Below are 20,754 nucleotides of genomic sequence, written 5' to 3'. Positions count from 1 at the left end.
CAATCATGCTGTTTGCAAGTAGTGACAGTCTAACTTACTGCTTTCTAATCTGTATGCCTTTTATTTCTTTTTCTTAGCTTATTGCACTGAAAAGGGCTTCCAGTGTAATGATGAACAGGGTTGATGAAATCAGACACTGTTGCCTTTTACCTAATCTTAGAGAGAATCAGTTTTTTACTATCACATGTGGTATTAGCTGTAGGTTTTTGTACCTCCTTTGTATCATGTGAAAGAGACTCCCTTCTATTCCTAGTTTGCTGATGGTTTTTAGCATTAATGGATGTTAAATTTTGTGAAATGTTTTTCTGCATCTGTTGAGTTGATCCTACAGTTTTTTTATGTTTAGTCTGTTAAAATGGTAAATTATACCGATTGATTTTTGAATGTTGAACTAGCCTTGCATTTCCAGATTAAACTCTACTTGGTCATAATGTCTTCTCTTATTTATATATTTTAGGATTCGATTTGCTAATGTGCTTTGAAGAGTTTTGCATTTATGTTCATGAGAACTATTGATCTGTGTTTTATTTTGTTGTAATGTCTGTATGGTTTTGCTTTCAGAGTAATGCTGGCCTCAAAAGGAATTGGGAAGTCTTCTCTCCTATTTTGTGGAAGAGATCTTGTAGAATTAGAATTATTTCTTTCTTAAATGTTGCATAGAAATGACCACAGAAATTATCTGTGCCTGGAATTTTTTTGTCATTGAAAGATTTTATCCATGAATTCAATTTTTAAAATAGTAACAGGTCTATCCAGGTGATCTATTTCTTCCTAAGTGAGTTTTGGCAGTTTGTCTTTTCAGAAATTGCTCAGTTTCATCTAAGCTGTTAAATGTATGACCAGAGAGTTGTTTATAGTATTTCCTTAATATTTATTTAATGTCTGTAGGGTCTGTAATGATAATCTCACCTATCACTTCTGATATTGATAATTTGTGTATTCTTTCTATTTTCTTGGTCAATCTGGCTAGAGTTTGATAAATTTTGTTGATCCTATATAGGAACAAGCCTTTGGTTGTGTTGTTTTTCTCCATTCTTTTTTTGTTTTCAATAATACTGATTTCTTCCCTAATATTTATTATTTCTTTGCTTCTGTTTGCTTTAGGCATAAATGACTTTTATGTCTCTGGTTTCCTAAGGTGGAAGTTTATTGATTCTAGATTTTTCCTTTCTAATCCATGGATTTAATGCTATACGTTTCACATTAAGTATTGCTTTAGCTACATAGCACAAATTTTGATGTTTTATTTTAATTTTCATTTCCTTTAAAGTATTTTCTAATTTTTTTTGAAATTTCCTCTGATTCATGGATTTTTCAGAAATATATTTTTTTAATTTCCAAATACTTGGAGACTTTTAGGGCATTTTTTGTTACTGTTTTTAATTTCAAATTTATTTGTTATTTTCAGACCATCATTGTATGATTCCAGTTGTTTAAAATTTTTTAAGGTTTGTTTTATGGCATAAATCTTGTCTATATTTTCAATATTCCATGTGCACTTGGAAAAAATATCCTGCTATTATTGAGTGAAGGGCATTTTGAAAGTTGGTTAGGTTGAATTGCTTGATACTGTTGTTCATGGCTTCAATATCCTTGCTAGTTTTCTGTCTACTTGTTCTCTCTTCAGTCTTATCAGTTTTAGCTTTATTTATTTTGGAGCTCTGTTGTTAGAGGCATACACATTAAAGACTATTATGTCTTCTTGATGAATTGACCCTTTTATTGTTGCGTATGTCCCCCTTTATCCTTGATGGTTTTCTTGTTCTGAAGCCTATTTTTTCTAATATACTATTGCCAGTACAGCTTTCTTTTGATTAGTGTTTTCATGGTATATCTTTTACCATCATTTTACTTTTAATATAACTATATTATTATATTTAAAGTGGGTATCTTGTAGACAGCCGACAGTTGGATCATATAGTTTTATCCAATCTGATAGTGTCTCTCCTTGTTGATCAAATTGGACTATATATATTCATCTATCTTCAACTTCACTGACTCTTCTGTTATCTCTGTTCTGCTATTGAGCCCATACTATGGGACTTTTTAATTTCAGATATTATGTTTTTCAGTTCTAAAATTTCCATTTGATTCTCGTTATCCTTTTTTTCTTCTGAGAATGTCTCCATTTATTTCAAAAATGTTCACCTTTGTCTCATGGAGGATGTTTATAATATCTGCTTTGAAGTTTTTTCTGGTAATTTCAAATCTGTCTGTTTCTTTGAGAATTAACCACATCCTTATTCTTTGTGTGTTGAGTAATTTTGGATTGTATCCTGGAAATTTTGAATATGAGACTCTGGGTCCTGTCAAAATCCTCTGGATAAGATTGATTTTTTGGTTTAGCAGTCAAATAACTCAATTATAAGTTTAGATCACAATTCTTAGTTCTCCTTCTGTGGGTGATGTTGCAATGTCAGTTCAGATTTGTAAGCCTTCACTATACTGTTCGAATCTACTCCTCGGCATTCATTACTCAGGAGTTAAATGGACTAGGATTTATGATATTGTTTAAAGCCTCTGATATTCTTCTTTAGATGTGTTCCATGCATGCACAGCTTCAGGCCTTTTCTCTACAGAATTTATCCTACCCTTGCCCCACTTTCCATATCCCAGGGGTACCATTTTTATACTTTTTTTTATGGCCAAAATGATGAAGTTCTTTCAGAGTTTTCTCTTCCCTTGCTATTGCACAATTTCATGCCAACACTGGGGGCAAAGTGGTAAGAAAAAAGAGAGAAAAATACTTGGATTTCCCTTACATTCTGTGCACAACAGGGGCCTCTTTTTCTACTTCTGTCCAGAGAGACAGGTTTTTGCTCAGTGTTTTGGGTAACTGCACCACTGCTTCTTCTGTTGTGACAATACAGTTCTGTGAGTGGGGTTAACCTTGGGGTAGAGACAAAAGAGAATAAAGAAAAAAAAAGCAAAACATGAAATAAAACATGGATTTACGCCCATGCTCTCTGGCTCACATACGGTCATTTTTTCAGTTACCTATTTTGAGTTATTGCTACCTGTGCCTGCTGCACAGTTCCCCCACTAAGCCAGAAAATAGAAAGAATGTAAAAAACTTAGAAAACTCACTACCCCATTACTGATAATTCCTCAAGTTAGGATTTTTCTCCCATTCACTTGTTATTATTTACTTTTTAGAATCTGTAAGTAGTTGTTTTTTGTATTTTGTTCAACATTTTTAGATGTAATCAGTGAAGGAGATAGGCCGTAAAAAGCCTAGCCCATCTTGGTTAGAATCAGAAGTCCTTTCCTCTGGTTTTGAAATGCTGCTCATTGGACAAGTATTTTCGGTGCAGGGATAATCTCTTAGAGAATTTCAAATTTTAAAATTATTTAATTTGTGTGGTGTTTGCCCCATGACTTTACTGTGTCTGTATCAGTGGATTATCACATGCAACCTTTATTTGATCTAGGAAAAAAAGAATAAAGAATGAGCACGGACCCGTCCTTTAAAGGAATAAACAGTTTAGTTGGATGATGCAGCTAAGGAATTAGAGAATTACCATAATAGAATATTACCATTACATGCAAATACCATAAATATAACATGGATGAATTGCTAAAGAAGTTCAGAGAGAAAAGAGATGGAGAGAGGCTTTGTGGACTATATAGCTTTTGAGCTGATGTTCAAACATGAGAAGGACTTAAATGGGAAAAGATGGGAGAGAAGTGCATTTTGGACAAATAAACAGGATGAACATAGGTATTGTGGCTAAAAAATGTGGAAGTGATACAAGAGTGAGTAATTCAATTTATTTAGGAAAGCATAAATGCTGTTTAACATTCACACACAATTCTCCAAACTTAAAAATATATTTCTAAAATGTGACAGAATGAAAACTTTTTATATATTTATATTTTTATTTCTTTCTAATTTCTCTTCTCTCACTCTCTTTAGAATGATTTTTCGTTAGTTAATTGCATCTATGATGTTACATTACTCTTTTGATGTCTTTTCTTACATAATTAATGTCATAGACTGAATTATGCTGCCCCACCAAATTTTTATGTTGAAGCCATGACTCCCAATGTGACTATATTTGGAGATAGGTCCTTTCTTTTTTTTTTTTTTTTTTTTTTTTTAAGACAAGGTCTCACTGTGTCACCCAGGCTGGAGTGCAGTAATGCAATCCTGGCTCACTGCAAACTCAAGTGATCCCCGCACCTCAGCCTCCCAAGTAGCTGGGACTGCAAGTGCACACCACCATGCCTGGCTAATTGTTGTTTTTGTAGAGATGGGGTTTTGCTATGCTGCCCATGCTGGTCTCGAACTCCTGGGCTTAAGTGATCTGTCCACCTCAGCCTCCCAAAGCACTGGGATTACAAGCGTGAGCCACCATGCTGGCCCTGAACATAGGTCCCTTAAAGAGGTAACTAAGGTTAAATGAGGTCGTAAGGGGGAGCCCTAATCAAATAGTAATGGTGTCCTCGTAAGAAGAGGGAGCAGTACCAGGAACATCATGCATGGAGCAAAGGCCATATAGGACACAGCAAGAAGGTACTGTCTGCAAGTCAAGGAGAGAGGCTCTGCAGAAACCAAACCTGCTGAAACCTTAGTCTTGGACTTTCAGGGTCCAGAACTGTGAGAAAATAAATTCTGTTGTTTAAGCCACTTAGTCAGTGGTATACTGTTATGGCAGCCAGAGTGACACAAGGATAATGCTCACATTGGAGGTTAAGAAAACTATTTTCTTTTTTATCTAAGTTACATTTTTTTTTTTTTTTTTTTGAGACAGTCTTGTTCCGTTGCCAGGCTGGAGTGCTGTGGTGCGATCTCGGCTCACTGCAACCTCTGGCTCCTTGGTTCAAGCAATTCTCCTGCCTCAGCCTCCTGAGTAGCTGGGATTACAGGCATGCACCACCACGCCCAGCTAATTTTTGTATTTTTAGTAGAGACGGAGTTTCACCATGTTGGTCAGGATGGTCTCGATCTCCTGACCTCATGATCTGCCTGCCTTGGCCTCCCAAAGTGCTGAGATTACAGGCGTGAGCTACCGTGCCCGGCCTAAGCTACATGTTTTATACCAGGCTCTAACTAATAACTGATAAAAATATGGTTTCTTTTATTTTGGGGGACAAGTTATCCATTGACATTCCAATTTCATGTTATAATGAGAGTGAATTTAATATGTTATCCTGTTATATCCCCCTTTTTTTCTTCTCAATTTTTTTTTGCCTCAGTCACCTTTTATTTTCTCCTCTTGCTCTTCTGATGACCTAAATGAATTTGCTCTGCTCACTTTTGTTTTTTGTTTTTTTTTTTTAACTTAATTTCATTAAAATGTTGTACTTCTCATGCTCTGCTCACTTTTGAAGGACGTGGCGTTATCTTTAGAAAATTGGCCAGGATTATAGCTTGTGTTGATTGAAACGTCTAAGAGAAAGAAAAAGAATAGTGATTTTATTGTCAATTACATTTCACACAAGGTGGAAAGCTATGTGGTTGAATATCATATGGTAATTGCAGATACTGATGAACTCATCTGTTCACTACACCCTAGAAAATAGACTGGGTTCCTCCTGGGTTATTGCCCTTGTTCTTATCATAAAACAAATATGTAATGAACTAAATATATGACACTAAATACACAAGTATTTGAAACAAAGATTGGGTCAACAATAGTGTTAACACTTAAGTGTCCCTGGATATTATGAAGTTCAAGTGATATAAAATTATGCCTTTTACCTTTTCGTTAGGCTGTTATTTCTTTAGTGGTCTAGATTTTGAGATATAATATTCCAAACCTCTTTCCTTATTGTACAAATGACAGCAGGTGGGAACTAAGGAAGCGAAGTGACTTATCCAAGGTCACATGATTCATTAATGGGAGGGCTTAGTGAAGAACTGGAGTTTCCTTATTTCCAACACAGTCCTCTTGATGGTTGTCACTGTGACATAATTAGCAAGAGCAGCAAATATTTTCAAAAGTGTAATTTAACATTTAGAAATTGTAATTTTCCAAAAAGACTATAATAACTTGTGTTAACTTTGCAGGACGGTTTCTGTAGTTGCCGTTCAGGTAGCCCACTCAATCTACACGTCTCTATTTTAAGAACATAGTTTCTCATAAGTTAAAAAGTAAAATATTACAATAAAGGGCAAACTTTTAAAAAGTGACCTGTGATGTGAACATGATTAAATAGTGTAGAAACAAATCATGACTTGACCAGCATCATCTTTCTCCTCCTTTTCAGGAATGCAAGAAGGTGGCCTCTGATGATAGATCCTCAAAGTCAGGCTAATAAATGGATCAAGAACATGGAAAAAGCCAATAGTCTTTATGTGATTAAACTTAGTGAACCTGACTATGTCAGGACTCTGGAAAATTGCATCCAGTTTGGTACTCCTGGTATGTAGATACATTACAGAACTGCCTGGAGAGGGCACAATTAACCCAAAACTATATAGATTGTTTCAAGCGATCCTCCCACCTCAGCCTACCAAGTTGCTGAGACTACAGGCACACACCCCCACGTCCCCACGCCTGGCTAAGTTTTGTATTTTTTTTGTAGAGATGAGGTTTCTCCATGTTGCCTAGGCTGGTCTCAAACTCCTGGGCTCAAGCAAACTGCCTTCCTTGGCCTCCTAAAGCACTGGGATTAAAGGCATTAGCCACCACGCCTGGCCCAGACTCATCTTAAATGGTGACTTTGTTAATATTTTTCATTATTTAATGATGATTAATCAAATGAGTATTTTAAAGATTACAAACCTCCCAGAAGGTTAGGAGGTTTTGTCTCAAGATTCATTTGTGATGCTTCCCCTAATTTAACTGTTTTAATTTTTGTCTGTTGTTTCCCTTTAGTTTTCATTATATCTCCAATTCTGCATTTAAAAGGGCCACTTGATATATGCCAATAGTATTGTAACACAAGTCTAGTTCAGTTATTTATGTATTCCTCTCTCAACTTACCCTACAGAAGTGGCAGAGAGGAGGGCCGGGCGCAGCTCATGCCAGTGCTTTGGGAGGCTGAGGCGGGCGAATCACCTGAGGTCAGGAGTTCAAGACCAGCCTGGCCAACATGGTGAAACCCTGTCTCTATTAAAAATACAAACATTAGCCAGGCGTGCTGGCGGGTGCCTGTAATCCCAGCTACTCAGGAGGCTGAGGCAAGAGAATTGCTTGAACCTGGAGGTGGAGGTTGCAGTGAGCTGAGAGAGTGCCACTGCACTCCAGCCTGGGCGACAGAGCAAGACTCCATCTCAAAATAAATAAATAAATAAAAATAAATAAATAAATAAAATACAAGAAGTGGCAGAGAGGAGAGTACAGATTTCATGTGCCTGGTTATTATCTGCCATCTAAAATAAAGAGATTATAAACACGACAAAGATTTTTCAATATAGCTCTTATGTAGATATCACATTTATCAAAACAAAAAACAGAAAACTTGTGATTTGAGTAAATTGGGGTTATTAGTCATGCTTTAAATTCATGTAGCCCATCAAATTTTGACTATTTACATGACCAAATAAAGGTAAGCACTTATGAAACTACAATCTATTTAGCTCTAGGACAGTACGCAGGTCTCACTTGTTATTAGACCTAATATAATATGGAAGAATCATAATAAATATTCCAGGTAGTCTTATGGACACCTTATTTGTGCATATTAAGAGGGAGTTAGTCTTAAAATATTAATTATAGTTTTAGGCTCTAGTAGAATAAGTGTGAAATGAAGACAGTCTATGAAATTTTGTGTTTATGTAATAGACACAGACACATGCGCACGTGGTATTTCATTCATTGATGTTCTTAGCATATAGAATGTGATATAGGAGTTACATAGAAAAGGGGAACATGATCTCTACTATTAAATATTTTGCCTGTTTTACAGTAAGATCAGATATATGTGTGTGTGTGTGTGCATCACTGTAATAAAATTAGAAAGTGGTTATCACTAATTCTTATTGGAATCAGTGTAGTTAATGGGTAGGGGACTGGCCTTGGATTCAGAGTACTTGCCTCTGTCACTCAGTGTTTGCTTCAGTGACCTTCCTGAGACTCAGTTTCCCCGTCTATATTTTAACCATATAGTATGAGGAAGAAAATAAATTACTGTATGTTGGATACTTATGGTGGTGTCTGTTGATCAATTTTTGTTTTTTGTTGAACATTTACTGTATGATTTATGTGTATCATATTTTCGTATATTATAATAAGAAAGGCACAGATGGTGTACTATAGGAATTCAGAGGAATTGGGGAAGACTTCTTGAAGGAACTGGTACCTTAAATACTTTAAGTAGGCTGGACACAGTGGCTCATGCCTGTAATCTCAGCACTTTAGAAGGCTGAGATGGGAGGATTACTTGAACCCAGGAGTTTGAGGCTAACTTGGGCAACATAGTGAGACCCACCTTTACAAAAAATACAAAAATTAGCTGGGCGTGGTGCTATGTGCGTGTGGTCCCAGATACTCAGGAGGCTGAGGTGGGAGAATCGCTTAAGCCCAAGAGGTCAAGGCTGCAGTGAGCTATGATAACACCACTGCACTCCAACCTGGGCAACAGAGTGAGACCCTGTCTCAAAAAAAAAAAAAAAGTAAGAGAAAACCAAAAACAAAACCCAAAACGTTAAGTAATTTAAATTACCTAGGTTAATTTAAATATTCAAATAATTTCCTTGACACAGTAAAAGACAATTAAATGATAATTGAGCATCTACCATATGCTTGACATTCTGAAGATTTCTGTGATGTCAGTCACAAATCTAGATGTTAGAATTCCATAATTTTAGACACAAAAGGGCCATAGAGATGATCAGTTTAGTGTTTTCCAAAGTATGGGTCACAGCCGTGGGAGAGATAACCAATTTAGTGGGTCATGACCAATATTTTGTTAATAAGATGCAGTAGGAAGGAATAGAATATAGTTGGCTGCAAGGCATAGTATAAAGGTAAGCATTATTTCATGAAATTTTTTGTTTAAATTTTATATGCATATATATGTACTTAGTCAATATTTAAAATGTATTTCCTACTTTGAGTTGTGGCCAGAAAAGTTTGAAATCCAGTGGTGATTCCAGCCACTTCATTTTATTAACAAGGTAAGTGAGGTATTAGAGAATGTTAATTAAATGGCTTAACCAAGGTAGTTAACTACCCCTTGACTATACTGGTCCCAATAAGGGTTAGTGACGGGTGTCCCGTTTCTATTTATGTGTATATCATATCACCATACTATATGCTAATTAAGCCAGTTAAGAGGAGTGCTGAAACTAGTCCCTAAGTCTTCTGTCTTTGTCTGGTGCTTACTGTGTTACACAAGCAAGATTTTCTTTCAGTTGATTTAACCTACTTTTTAGAATAAAGTACTTTTTAAATGCTGATGATTATTTACAATGCTTTCTAACATTAGTCATCAGAGAAGAGTGAAGTTTTAATCTCTTAGTGGAAGGAGAGCTAGATGGCAGATTCTAAAGCTATTTCTATATTTAACCATCAAGTAAAAAAATTGGTTACTGTTATACATTTACGACATAAAGACTCTTCCATTTAAGGAGTTGTCTTTAGATATTGGCCTCTTCGGGGTCAGTGGCTTTTGATCTATCGTCCCTCACAGGCAGCCTGGGTTGAGCAGGCAGAAGTTTTTGCCTGCTTCAGCTGCCTGCTTCTTCAGCTGCCTGCCTCTACTTCAACCAGAGTAGGTCTCACTTTTCTTTTTTATATTGCAGTTTATGATAAGATCCTCTTTGAAAAGAAGTATTCTGCTGCTTAAAAAAAAGTTTGCAAGCCAATGTTCTAGAAAATAAAGGTACATCTGTATTAGCTATGCCAATGGATAAAGTGTGCATAAAATACTAATCATACAAATATTGCTGATAAATCCATTTGTAGAGAAGATATTTTAATGACTTTCCATTGAATCTATAAAAAAAAAAAATCTTTGTATCAACAGCAGAATTTACGATATCTGAGCCTTCCTTACTTTTCTCATCTCCCAGCGCGTTACTTTCTTTCCCCCTTGTATATAACAAACCAGGGATACAAAACTACTTCCAGTTTAATGTTTCTTTCATTTGCTCATTTATTTGTCCATTCATTCATTTAATTAACATTTATTTTGCAACTACCATATACCAGGCAGTGTGGTAGGTACTAAAAACAGCAAGAATAAGACAGACTCAGTCTTTACTTTCATGAAGCTTATAGGTTAAAGGGGCAGAAAGAGATTACAGACAAAATGAGGATTTAGAAGATGGGAGTGCAGGGTACTTGGGAGCAGCCAGCATTGAAACAACATGGCATTGTTTCAATCTCTTAGCTTGTTTTTGCTCTTCCATCCATCTGGTGGATTCCTTTAAATTCCATCCTTTAAGATACAGCTCAAATACCTCTTTTTCTGTGATATCTCGACCCCTCCAGTGAAGTACCAACACTGAAACTTTCATGAATTTCCATGATTGCCCTTATTTTATGTGCATAACCATTTGTTTCTCTTCTACAAGCTGCTTAAGGGCATCTGATAGGTGCTCAGTAATTGTTGAGTCTACTTTTGATAAAATATGCTAAAGAGTTGAACATAAGTTGTAGAAGAAGATTTTTTTCTATTAATTTGAAGTCTCACATGGGATAATATAGATAATTCATAACTTAAAAATCGACATTATTTAATGTCCTACATGCAACAGAAATTTGAAAAGAACATTTAATTCTCGTTATGTTTCTGTTGCTAAGGATAACTGTTTGTTTTGAGTGAGATGATGATCTGCCTTACTCAAAAATATTAGTGTCTGTGTGCTTGGATTCCTAGTCTTGATTTCCCATAAGCTTTGCAAATACTGTGATGTCTGGCGCTTGAGAATGAGAAATGAGGTTTTAACATAAACCAGCAAATTGTTAATCTTGATGATAGAAACATGAAGAGAAGTCTGTCTCTTGAATTTGCTCCTATAATTTTAACATGGTATATATTTTGATCTAATTATAAGTTAAAGGAGTCAAAATAAAATGACGAAATTAAAGAGAGCATTCTGGGTAATTCATGTACCTATACGTTTTTTTCTTTTTTTAAAATTTAAAATGCTTTAAATTTTAAAAAAATTTAAAATGCTTTAAGTTTTAAAAAAATTTAAAATGCTTTAAGTTTTAAAAAAATTTAAAATGCTTTAAGTTTTAAAAAAATTTAAAATGCTTTAAGTTTTAAAAAAATTTAAAATTTTCCAGTGAGACGCATAATATAATAAATACTCAGTACTAAGGATATATTTCTTTGAAATCAAGACACGACAAATATCTTTCCTAACAGGATTAAGACTTGATTCTAGCAATAAGACAATAAATTTTCAAAACTGGAGGAAAAGAATCAAGTCTGTAATATTTAAGTTTCATAATGTATATTTTAGCTTCAAAAATGATTTTTACATATATTAATATAGACACTCTTAATTACATTTCAAAACTAGGAAAAATGTTAGGGTGAGTAGGGGATGAAAATATATAGTTACTTTTAGCCAACATTAAATATCAGATTTTATGTAAAAAATTAATATTGATAAATGTTGAGGCAATAAGCAAAACTGAAATGTTATAATCTTCCTTAAACAGAATTTTGGTTCAAAATGGTTGAGCAAATTAGATTTTAAAAATATGATCATGTAAAAGTGAAAATGAGAAATTGATATCTGTTATCACTGTTATTGTTTAACATTGTTAGGAAAGTTGTTTTCAATGCAATAAAACAAGAAACAATGAAGGTGCTATAACATTTAAAGGAAGAAATTATTGATTTAGTAGGGCCAGATATACTGAACAAAAACCAAAAAAGGAGGAAACAAAATTATCATATTTATAAATAATATACCTCATCTAGACAACTAAAGATAATTAACTGAAAGGTATCAGAATTTAAAAATTCAGTGGAATAGATATATTCCAAAAAGAATATTAAATCAGTGACAACTGAGAACCACCTATTTTGGTAGTTTTTATAGTCAACCAGTGAATAGAAAGCAAAGCAAAACAAAACAACAAAATAAAAACCTAGAGAAATTTTAACAATAAAAAGTGAGAAAAAGACAAAACTTTTCAGAAAAACCAGAGAAGGCTTAAGTACGACAGCTCTTTTTCTCTGACAGGAAAACTGAAAGTTGTAAAGATGTAAACTTTCAGAAATAAATGTTTAGAAAATAATACTTAACCTAGAAGAAAAGAGAGTAATGAGCCACAAAACATTCAGAAGAGTAAGTTTGGAATTAACTGGAATAAGCTCTGGAATGAACCCTAATATATGTAAGCCTTTGATGCACTATAAATTAAACCTTATAAACCAACAGAAAAATGATACATCACACCAGCAAGTGGTATTAGGAAAACTGGCTTTGTGGAAAAATATTTTAGGTCAGAGTCTCACTTCACACCAAAATATGTTCCAGATGAGTTTAAAAATTAAATACAAAAGAAAAAAGAGAAGAGAAGTGCTAAAAGGAAACATAGTCCTTTGATGGGAAAGGACGTCCTAAGCAAATATGCAATGGAAAAAAAAAAAAAATATATATATATATATATATATATGTTATTTTTGAGACGGAGTCTTGCTCTGTCGCCCAGGCTGGAGTGCAGCGTCACGATCTCGGCTCACTGCAAGCTCCGCCTCCTGGATTCACGCTGTTCTCCTGCCTCATCCTCCCGAGTAGCTGGGACTACAGGTGCCGGCCACCACGCCTGGCTAATTTTTTTGTATTTTTAGTAGAGACAGGGTTTCACTGTGTTAGCCAGGATGGCCTCGATGTCCTCACCTCATGATCCGCCCGCCTCGGCCTCCCAAAATGCTGGAATTACAGGCGTGAGCCACTGTGCCCGGCCTGGAAAAAATATTTGAAAAGAAAAAGTTTCAACCTATGAAACTTATTTATATCCTAATTTAAGCCATAACACTGTAATCCAAATACCTTAAGACAATGGGGAATTATATTTTCTGCCTTGATATTTGACAAAACTATGAATTATTAATTTTTTAAGATGTATCAATTTTTAAACAGTTCTTCAAGAGATACTTGCAGCTGAAGTTTTATGATGTCTAGGATTTGTTTATAAATAATCCAGGTTAGATAAGGAATGGATGAAATTAGATTGGCCGAATTTACAAGGCCTAAAGCAGGATGATTGGTAGGTATATCAAGTGCCAATTATATACTGTTTATTTTGAGAAAGGCTTGAAAATTTCTACAACAAAAAGTTAAATGATAAGAAGAAATACAGGCAAATATAAAAACAAGTGGAAGGTCAGGTACAGTGGCTCATTCCTGTAATCCTAGCACATCGGGAGTCTGAGGTAGGAGGATTCATTGAGCCCAGGAATTTGAGACCAGTCTGGGCAATGTAGCAAGACCCCATCTCTAAAAAAAAAAAAAAAAAAATTAGCTGAGCCTGGTGGTACATGCCTGTAGTTCCACCTACGTGAGGTTAAGGCGGGAGGATTGCCTGAGCCTGGAGGTTGAGACTACAGTGAATTGTGATCACACCACTGCACTCCAGCCTGGGAGACACAGCTAGACCCTGTCTCAAAAAAATAAAATAAAATAGGCCAGAGACAGTAGTTCACACCTGTAATCCCAGCATTTTGGGAGGCTGAGGTGGGTGGATTGCTTGAGCTCAGGAGTTTAAGAGCAGCCTGGGCAACATGGTGAAGCCCTATCTTTACCAAAAAACACAAAAAATTAGCTGGGTGTGATGGTACCCACCTGTAGTCCCAGCTACCCAGGAGGCTGAGGTGGGAAGATGGCCTGAGCCCAGGAGGTGGAGGTTGTAGTGAGCTGAGATTGTGCCACACTGCACTCCAGCCTGGGCAACAGAGTGAGACCCCATCTCAAATTAATTAATTAATTAAATAAGAACAAGTTGAAAACTGGGGGAAATATTTGCTAAAACAATGTTTAAAAATACAGATAAAGTTTTTAAACTAGCACATGTGGCAATGAGTGCTGGTTGTTCCTGCCATCCACTCACCTTTCTCTTTAGTATCAGCACCCCTGTGTTACATGGGCACGTTGCATCCAGGGTAAAGAACTGTATTTTCTAACCTCTGTTGTGGTTATATATGGCCATATGACTATGGTTGGGTTTGGTCAAATTACTGTATTCTGGCCAACAAGATGAGAGTGGAAGTATCATTTGTGACTCCCAGGAAACACCCTTAAAGGATATTTCTTCTTTTTTTTTTCTGATGGATGGAATGTGGATGTGGTTTAAAAGGCCATATTGGCCAAAGAGATCAAAGCCATGTGCCGAAAATAGTAAAGCTGCAAGATGGCAGGATCTTGGATCCGTCACTATTTAGATACACCGTCCTTTCAACCTTGAGCTATCTTGGGCTCTCCTGTACATGAGACATAAATTTCTCCTTGTTGTCGTTGCTATTATTTCGGGTTTTCTGATGCTTGTCACTGAACCTCATTGTAAATAATATATCCTACAATGAAAAAATGGTCAAGTATGTTAGTATACAGTTTCCAGGAAAAAATATGTAGTTAACCAAAGAACAGCTAAAAACACCCTGCCAAAAATACAAATTTTAACGGTATTTTTTACCTATCAAATAATAAAAGTCACAGATATATTATTGAATGCTGACAGTATGGTATAGTGGTTAAGAGAGCGACGAAGGAGCCAGACAGCCAGGTTCAAGTCCCTGCCTTGCTTTGTCATTTACTAGCTGATTTAACTGAAAAATTTATTTTGACTGCCTGTCCTATTTCATCTGCAAAACATGCTTTTTACAGTTATGAGGATGACAAGAAAATACAATGCCAGCATGGTGTCCAGCATTTGTAAATACAGTGATATTTTGTAAAAATAGGCTTAAAAACAAACGACAAAATGAGTGCTCATTGCAACTCTGAAATCTCTACAGCTTTTCAGGAAAGTAACTTGGAATATAAATAGCTTTTAAAATGTTAATAACTGTTGACCATTAATTCTACTTCTAGGGCTCCAGCCTGATTAAGTAATTAGAGATGAACACAAAGGTTTATTCATAAAGATGTTCACTGTGGCATTATTACTAACAGTATAAAAGTAGAAGCAATCTAAACAATAGAAAATTAACAAATTTAATACGTTATGATGCGTTCATATTATTTAACCATGAAAAATAATCATTTTATGCAAGTAGAAAATAAAAATGAGTTTAAAAATAATCTGACAGGCTGTTGGCTGAGATCTCAGCAATGGAGCAAATTACCAAGAAGACAATTTTAGCAATTCATTTAGCCAGGAGTAACCTGTGGGAAGGAGAAAATATGTCTGCCCTTTCGTGGCAATTGAGATCCAAATACCTGTCACCCCAGCACCCTGAGCCCCTTGCTTCCCATCCACATTGTACACCCATCCTTTGAGGGATTTCTACAAAATGCCATCATCCAAATTTGGCTATGATAGCACCCCAAACACCAAAATGTAAGACTTTAACTCAGCAAAGATATCAGTAGCGTTAACACTGATCTTTGATCCAGGGATTCCCGTTCTAGAATGCTATCAGAGGAAAATATTCTGAAATGCAGTTTTTTTTTTATACAGTGCTTGTTATAATATTCAGAACAAGAAACAATCCAAACATCTAATAATTGAACACTGGTTTAAAAAAGAGAACACTAATATGATACACTATTATGCAGTGATTAAAAGCATGCTGTTAGAGTTTTCAATAACATGGGGAAACATTTATGCTGTTAAGTCAAAAAAATAATTAGGATGCAAAATTCAGTGTGTTGTTTAGTCTCAGCTGTGTGTGGAGAAAGATAAATAACACTAGAGAGATAATAATTTATTCAACAGTTATACTATATGTAGTTTGTGTCATTTTTCTTTTTTTTTTTTTTCCTTATTTATGTTTGAGACAGGATATTGCTCTGTGGCCCAAGCTGGAGGGCAGTTAGTTGATCATGGCCCACTGCAGCCTTGACCTCCCAGGCTCATACAATCCTCCCAGCTCTGCCTCCCAAGTAGCTGCCACCTGGCTAATTCTTGTGTTTTCTTTGTAGAGACAGGATCTTGCCATGTTGCCTAGGCTGGTCTCGAACTCCTGGACTCAAGCAATCCTCCTGCCTCGTCCTCTCAAAGTGCTGGAATTACAGGCATGAGCCACTGTGCCTGGCCTTTGTGTCATTTTTCTATCAATCTATATACTGTACGAGTCAATTATTAAAATATTAGGGAGAAGTAGAGAGAGTAATTAAGCAAATCTAATTAGGAGCAGTTTTCCATTTCTTATTTATACCTTCCTTCCTGTACTTTGCAGATGTTCTACAATAAGCATTCTTAATAATTAAAAATACGGTAACAATTTAAATAACTACAACTGGAAATGCCTTTTCTCTGGTGTCTCAGATGGATAAACTTCACTGCCATAATACCTGGGCACCCAGTGAACCCCAGGACAGGCAGCATGCACCCAGCAGGACTATGACTCAGGAGAAGGGAAGCCGGCAGGATGACTAGGTAGACCCACCACTTAAGTCCTTCCCACAGAATGTAGCTATTTTTATGGCATTATTTCTTTATACTTTTCAGAAGTCAAAAATAATTTTGTAGATATCTAGGAACAGAATTTATCTATAAGGCTGAAAGAACTTGGAGGGTTGAATGTTTATCGTCAATATTTAAAATAACATGAAATCTTTTCTGATTTTACTCCAGTGTTGCTAGAAAATGTTGGCGAAGAACTAGATCCTATTTTGGAACCTCTTCTACTGAAACAAACCTTTAAGCAGGGTGGGAGTACATGTATCCGGCTTGGGGACTCCACAATTGAATATGCACCTGACTTCCGCTTCTATATTACTACCAAGTTAAGAAATCCTCATTATCTTCCTGAAACATCAGTAAAGGCCAGTATATTAAATGAATGTTTCTTTATCAGATTTTGTAATTAGTGACTATATATTCCTCCTGAGTCATAAGAAGAACAAGTCTTCCTAAGAAAAATGGATTTTGCCTTATTTTGGTATTTCCTGAAATTATTGCTATAATAATTTCCAAATGTTGCTTTGGTGAGTACATGTAAGTAATAAAGGAACCTTCAGCATGCTGTGAAAAAAGAAAAGGTCATCAGAATCAAATTTCTACAATTCAAATGATTATTAGATTTTCATTGTTAAACATAGAAGATATATACCCACATTCTTTCTTTGTAATAAATGATGATATGCTAATTATTGAAATTGAAATTCAGAAACAGAACTCCATTCTTCTTTCTCAGACTAAGGTTGCTGCTATCTGATTTTATGTAATTACTTAATAGAACTGTTTTCAATCACTGTTCTTTTAGAATACTAAAAATTCCTTTAAAGAGTAAATTTAGCTTAAAGTTTTAGTCAGTGACTAAAATGTCCTGAGATGTTGATCTGCAACTGAGCTCCTAGGTTTATGGGCTACACCTTATTCCGTTTTTAGTCCTACTTCTTAGCCTTGGTTGGCATTCATTAAATGTTTGTGGAGTGAGTGAATGAGTGAGTGAAGGATTGCTTTCATTTACAGAGGCAAGCAGGAGAAGACATTAAGAAATGCTTATTTAGATTTTGAAAGTTATATAGAGAGGCAAGAGTTATACAGTGAATTCAAATACTTGCCTTTATTGGAAATATTTAAATAAACATAGGCATCTCTCTGCAGAGAAGCAGAGAAAGGATTGAGATGGTGTAATTTATTCCCTCCAAGATGAATAAACATGATCCCTGCTCTCCAGAGGTTTATCTTATAAATAATGTGTATGCAAAGTGACTGAATTGTGTGACTAGGAAGACACAGCGGAGCTGCAATGTGTCCTGGGAGCTCAGAGTTGAGGATGTACTTAGGGTGGACATTCAGGGATGTCAGGAAGACTAGGGGAAAATTGAGTCACCCTTGAACTCAGTTTTAAAAACAGAATGTTAAAACATGGAAATTCTTGGCTATTTTTAATTAAAATCCAATATTATTTAAACACTTTAAAATGTCTACTATGTATATACCTGCTAGGGAAGGGAATATCCAGTAGTAGTTAAGGCCACAGATTCGGGTGCTACTTGCCAGGTGTGTGATTTGGGACATTTCATTTAACCTCTCTGTGCCTCAATTCTCTCATCTGTCAAATGAGAATAATAAAAGTATCTATCTCATAGAGTGATGTGAATTAAATAAATTAATCTGTGTAAAATGCTTAGAATAAAGCCAATAGATAGTATTACTATGAGTGTTACTTATTAGCAGTATTATTTAACATTTAAATATAAGTGAAAAGGAAGCAAAAATGACAAAATCCCAGAACTCTGTTAGAGAAAAATGTTTAAATAAATGACATGGAAAACCTTTTTTACTGTTCAGTAAAATACATGGAACTATCACACATAACATAAACAATTTTTAGTTCACTAATAACTGGTTATGGTAGGAGTCATAAAGCGCTGTGGGGAGGAAACTGACCTATGATTCAGTATCAAAACCCTTAAGATCCCTGGAGTGTCTTACTGCTTTATTATTTTTAATTGCTGGGATTGATTAAACAGGGATTAGAAAACAGAGTGAGGCAGTTACTTGCTTTCATTTACAAATTATAATACTTCCTCTGGATCCCACTTTTAGGATCTTTTATGTACCTTTTGCTTTCAAAAGCACCCAAGGGATGGTGTCGTGCTGGTATAATCCTTTTGAGTCTAAATGAAAATAAAATTATGAAACCATAGTTTATGTTCTTAAATGCTTATTTGAGAACAAATGGCTTGATTTGAACAGTCTTGATGTGAAAGGACCCAACATTAATGGAATATGAATGGATACCTCCTTGTGTCTGAACACAGTGAAGTAAAAGTTGTAAAACATGCATTTTGCTACCACTGTGCCTATGGTTTTTGGATTAAAGCAAATGTAGCCTGTGGACTTGGTTTCTCATGCCAATAGGGAAAATATCTTGAAAGCATTATACTTTTTCCATGAATAAATGGCAAAGCAGTAGAGAATTACATAACGTTTAATGAGTTTTCCAAATTGCTCAATTTTAAAAATTGCTTATCTCATATAAATTTATGATTATATCTATGTAGTCTATAGTTAGTGGCCTCCATGATCTGCCATGGGACAAGTGGGGGAAAAGTTTTTAACCCAGATAATACCCCATTGAGGAGGTGCCTAGGTGTGGGTGGAAGGAGGGAATCACCTTCCTAGGGGTTTTGCAAGAAGCTGTTTTACACTTACTGGCCACAGGTAGGACATTTTCTTACAAAAATAAAATTACTCTGTCCCTGAAGAGGAAATATTTTCTTACAAGTAAAAGCAGGGAAACACGATATCTCCCACCCAGTAGCAGGAGCTGGGAATACAGAGATGTGGAGGCTAAAGCAACTGCATCTTGGATGCTAATCCACCAAGTTGGCTTCTGATTTACACCCTGTTCCGGGAAAGGTCTAAGATTTCCAGTTTATCTACTGTGCTTCGTGTAAGAGCAGGTACTTACCATACGTCCTGCCCTTCGGTCAAACAACCTTCAATTATTCTACACATCCCTTCTAAATCACTTCTCCTGTGGTATATGAGCCCTGGGTCTTGTGGGTAATGGCACAGGGATCCACCGACTTGTCTCGCTGCCACCCAGGACACAGACATGGCTTTTGTTCGTCAAGTCCCTATTAGATGTTTCTTTCTAAGAAGTTGGATATTTCGGCCTCTTTCTTCGGCCTCAGCTTCTGCTGATTTCAGGGGTAGGTTTGCATAGACCCGCCCACCAGGAAACAACAGATGAAAAGACAAAAACCAAAAGTAGAGAGAACAGCAACCTCAGTAACAGCATTACCTAGTTTTAGTTTGTAAAAAAGGAAAACCTTTGCGCCTTGGCAATGCAAACAATTTATAAATCAGGCAAAACCTCCAAAGGTGCTTTAAAAAAGTCATTAAGATTAGAAAAATAACATTTTTGACTCTTCTTTTTTTTTTTTTTTTTTTACCTTCCCACCAGTTGGGTAAAACGCTGCTTATCTTTAGGAGGGAGAGTGATGGCTCCTTCTATAGTTGGGCAGTCTGTACATAAAACAAAGGTGGAGTTGAAGAGGGCTGGAATCTAGCCCCAAGTTGCTTAGGCATTGGCCTGGTGCAGGGCTGATTCTGCATGCAGACAACATCTTCTTCTAATCCACACGAGGTACTTCATAGACTAGCTGAGCCTTGAGAGGATAAAACATAAAAACAAGAACAGCGCTTTTGCTTTACAAATAAATCTTTTGAATAAGCTGCCTGTATTGGGTTTGGTTGATTATAACCTGCTACATGTAGGTAGTGGGGTTGTTTCTTCTCTACTAGTTCACATGTTTTACAATTCGAATTAAAATTCTAATTTACAAAAACCCTCAGATTTCGGTATGCCAAAATGGCATTTTTTAGCTGCTACAATTAAGGTTAAGTTGTGATTGAAAATGTATTTAAAAGTTTTGGACAAAATTGTCACTAACATATAGAATGCAGTGGTGTAATCTGGGTTTGGGAAAGTACTTTGGGAGGGAAATGATGAAATCAGGAGCAAACACTGAGTCACTTCTGATGATTTGTGGTAGTTGCTGAAATTTTTGTAGAATTTTCAAGGGTAAAAAAACAAGTATTTTTTTTTTTTAAATTTTACTTTAAGTTCTGGGATACATGTGCAGAGCGTGCAGATTTGTTACATAGGTATACATATACTATGATGGTTTTCCGTACCTGTCAACTCGTCATCTAGGTTTTAAGCCCCATATGCATTAGCTATTTGTCCTAACGCTCTCCCTCCCCTTGCCTC

General features: G+C 35.8%; 1 protein-coding gene across 1 annotated transcript in view; it reads left to right on the top strand.

Annotated features, from left to right (window-relative positions):
• Positions 1-20,754, top strand: part of DNAH7 (dynein axonemal heavy chain 7) — a 332,081-nt gene that overhangs the window by 232,377 nt on the left and 78,950 nt on the right. The window contains exons 48-49 of the mRNA XM_030802541.1: positions 6,214-6,368; positions 16,656-16,846. Of these exons, the coding sequence (XP_030658401.1) occupies positions 6,214-6,368; positions 16,656-16,846 (346 nt within the window). The remainder of the gene's footprint in view (positions 1-6,213; positions 6,369-16,655; positions 16,847-20,754) is intronic.

The sequence above is a fragment of the Nomascus leucogenys genome, chromosome 22a, assembly GCF_006542625.1.
Source record: "Nomascus leucogenys isolate Asia chromosome 22a, Asia_NLE_v1, whole genome shotgun sequence".
Taxonomy (NCBI): Eukaryota; Metazoa; Chordata; class Mammalia; order Primates; family Hylobatidae; genus Nomascus; species Nomascus leucogenys.
This window is presented reverse-complemented; position numbering and strand designations above follow the sequence as displayed.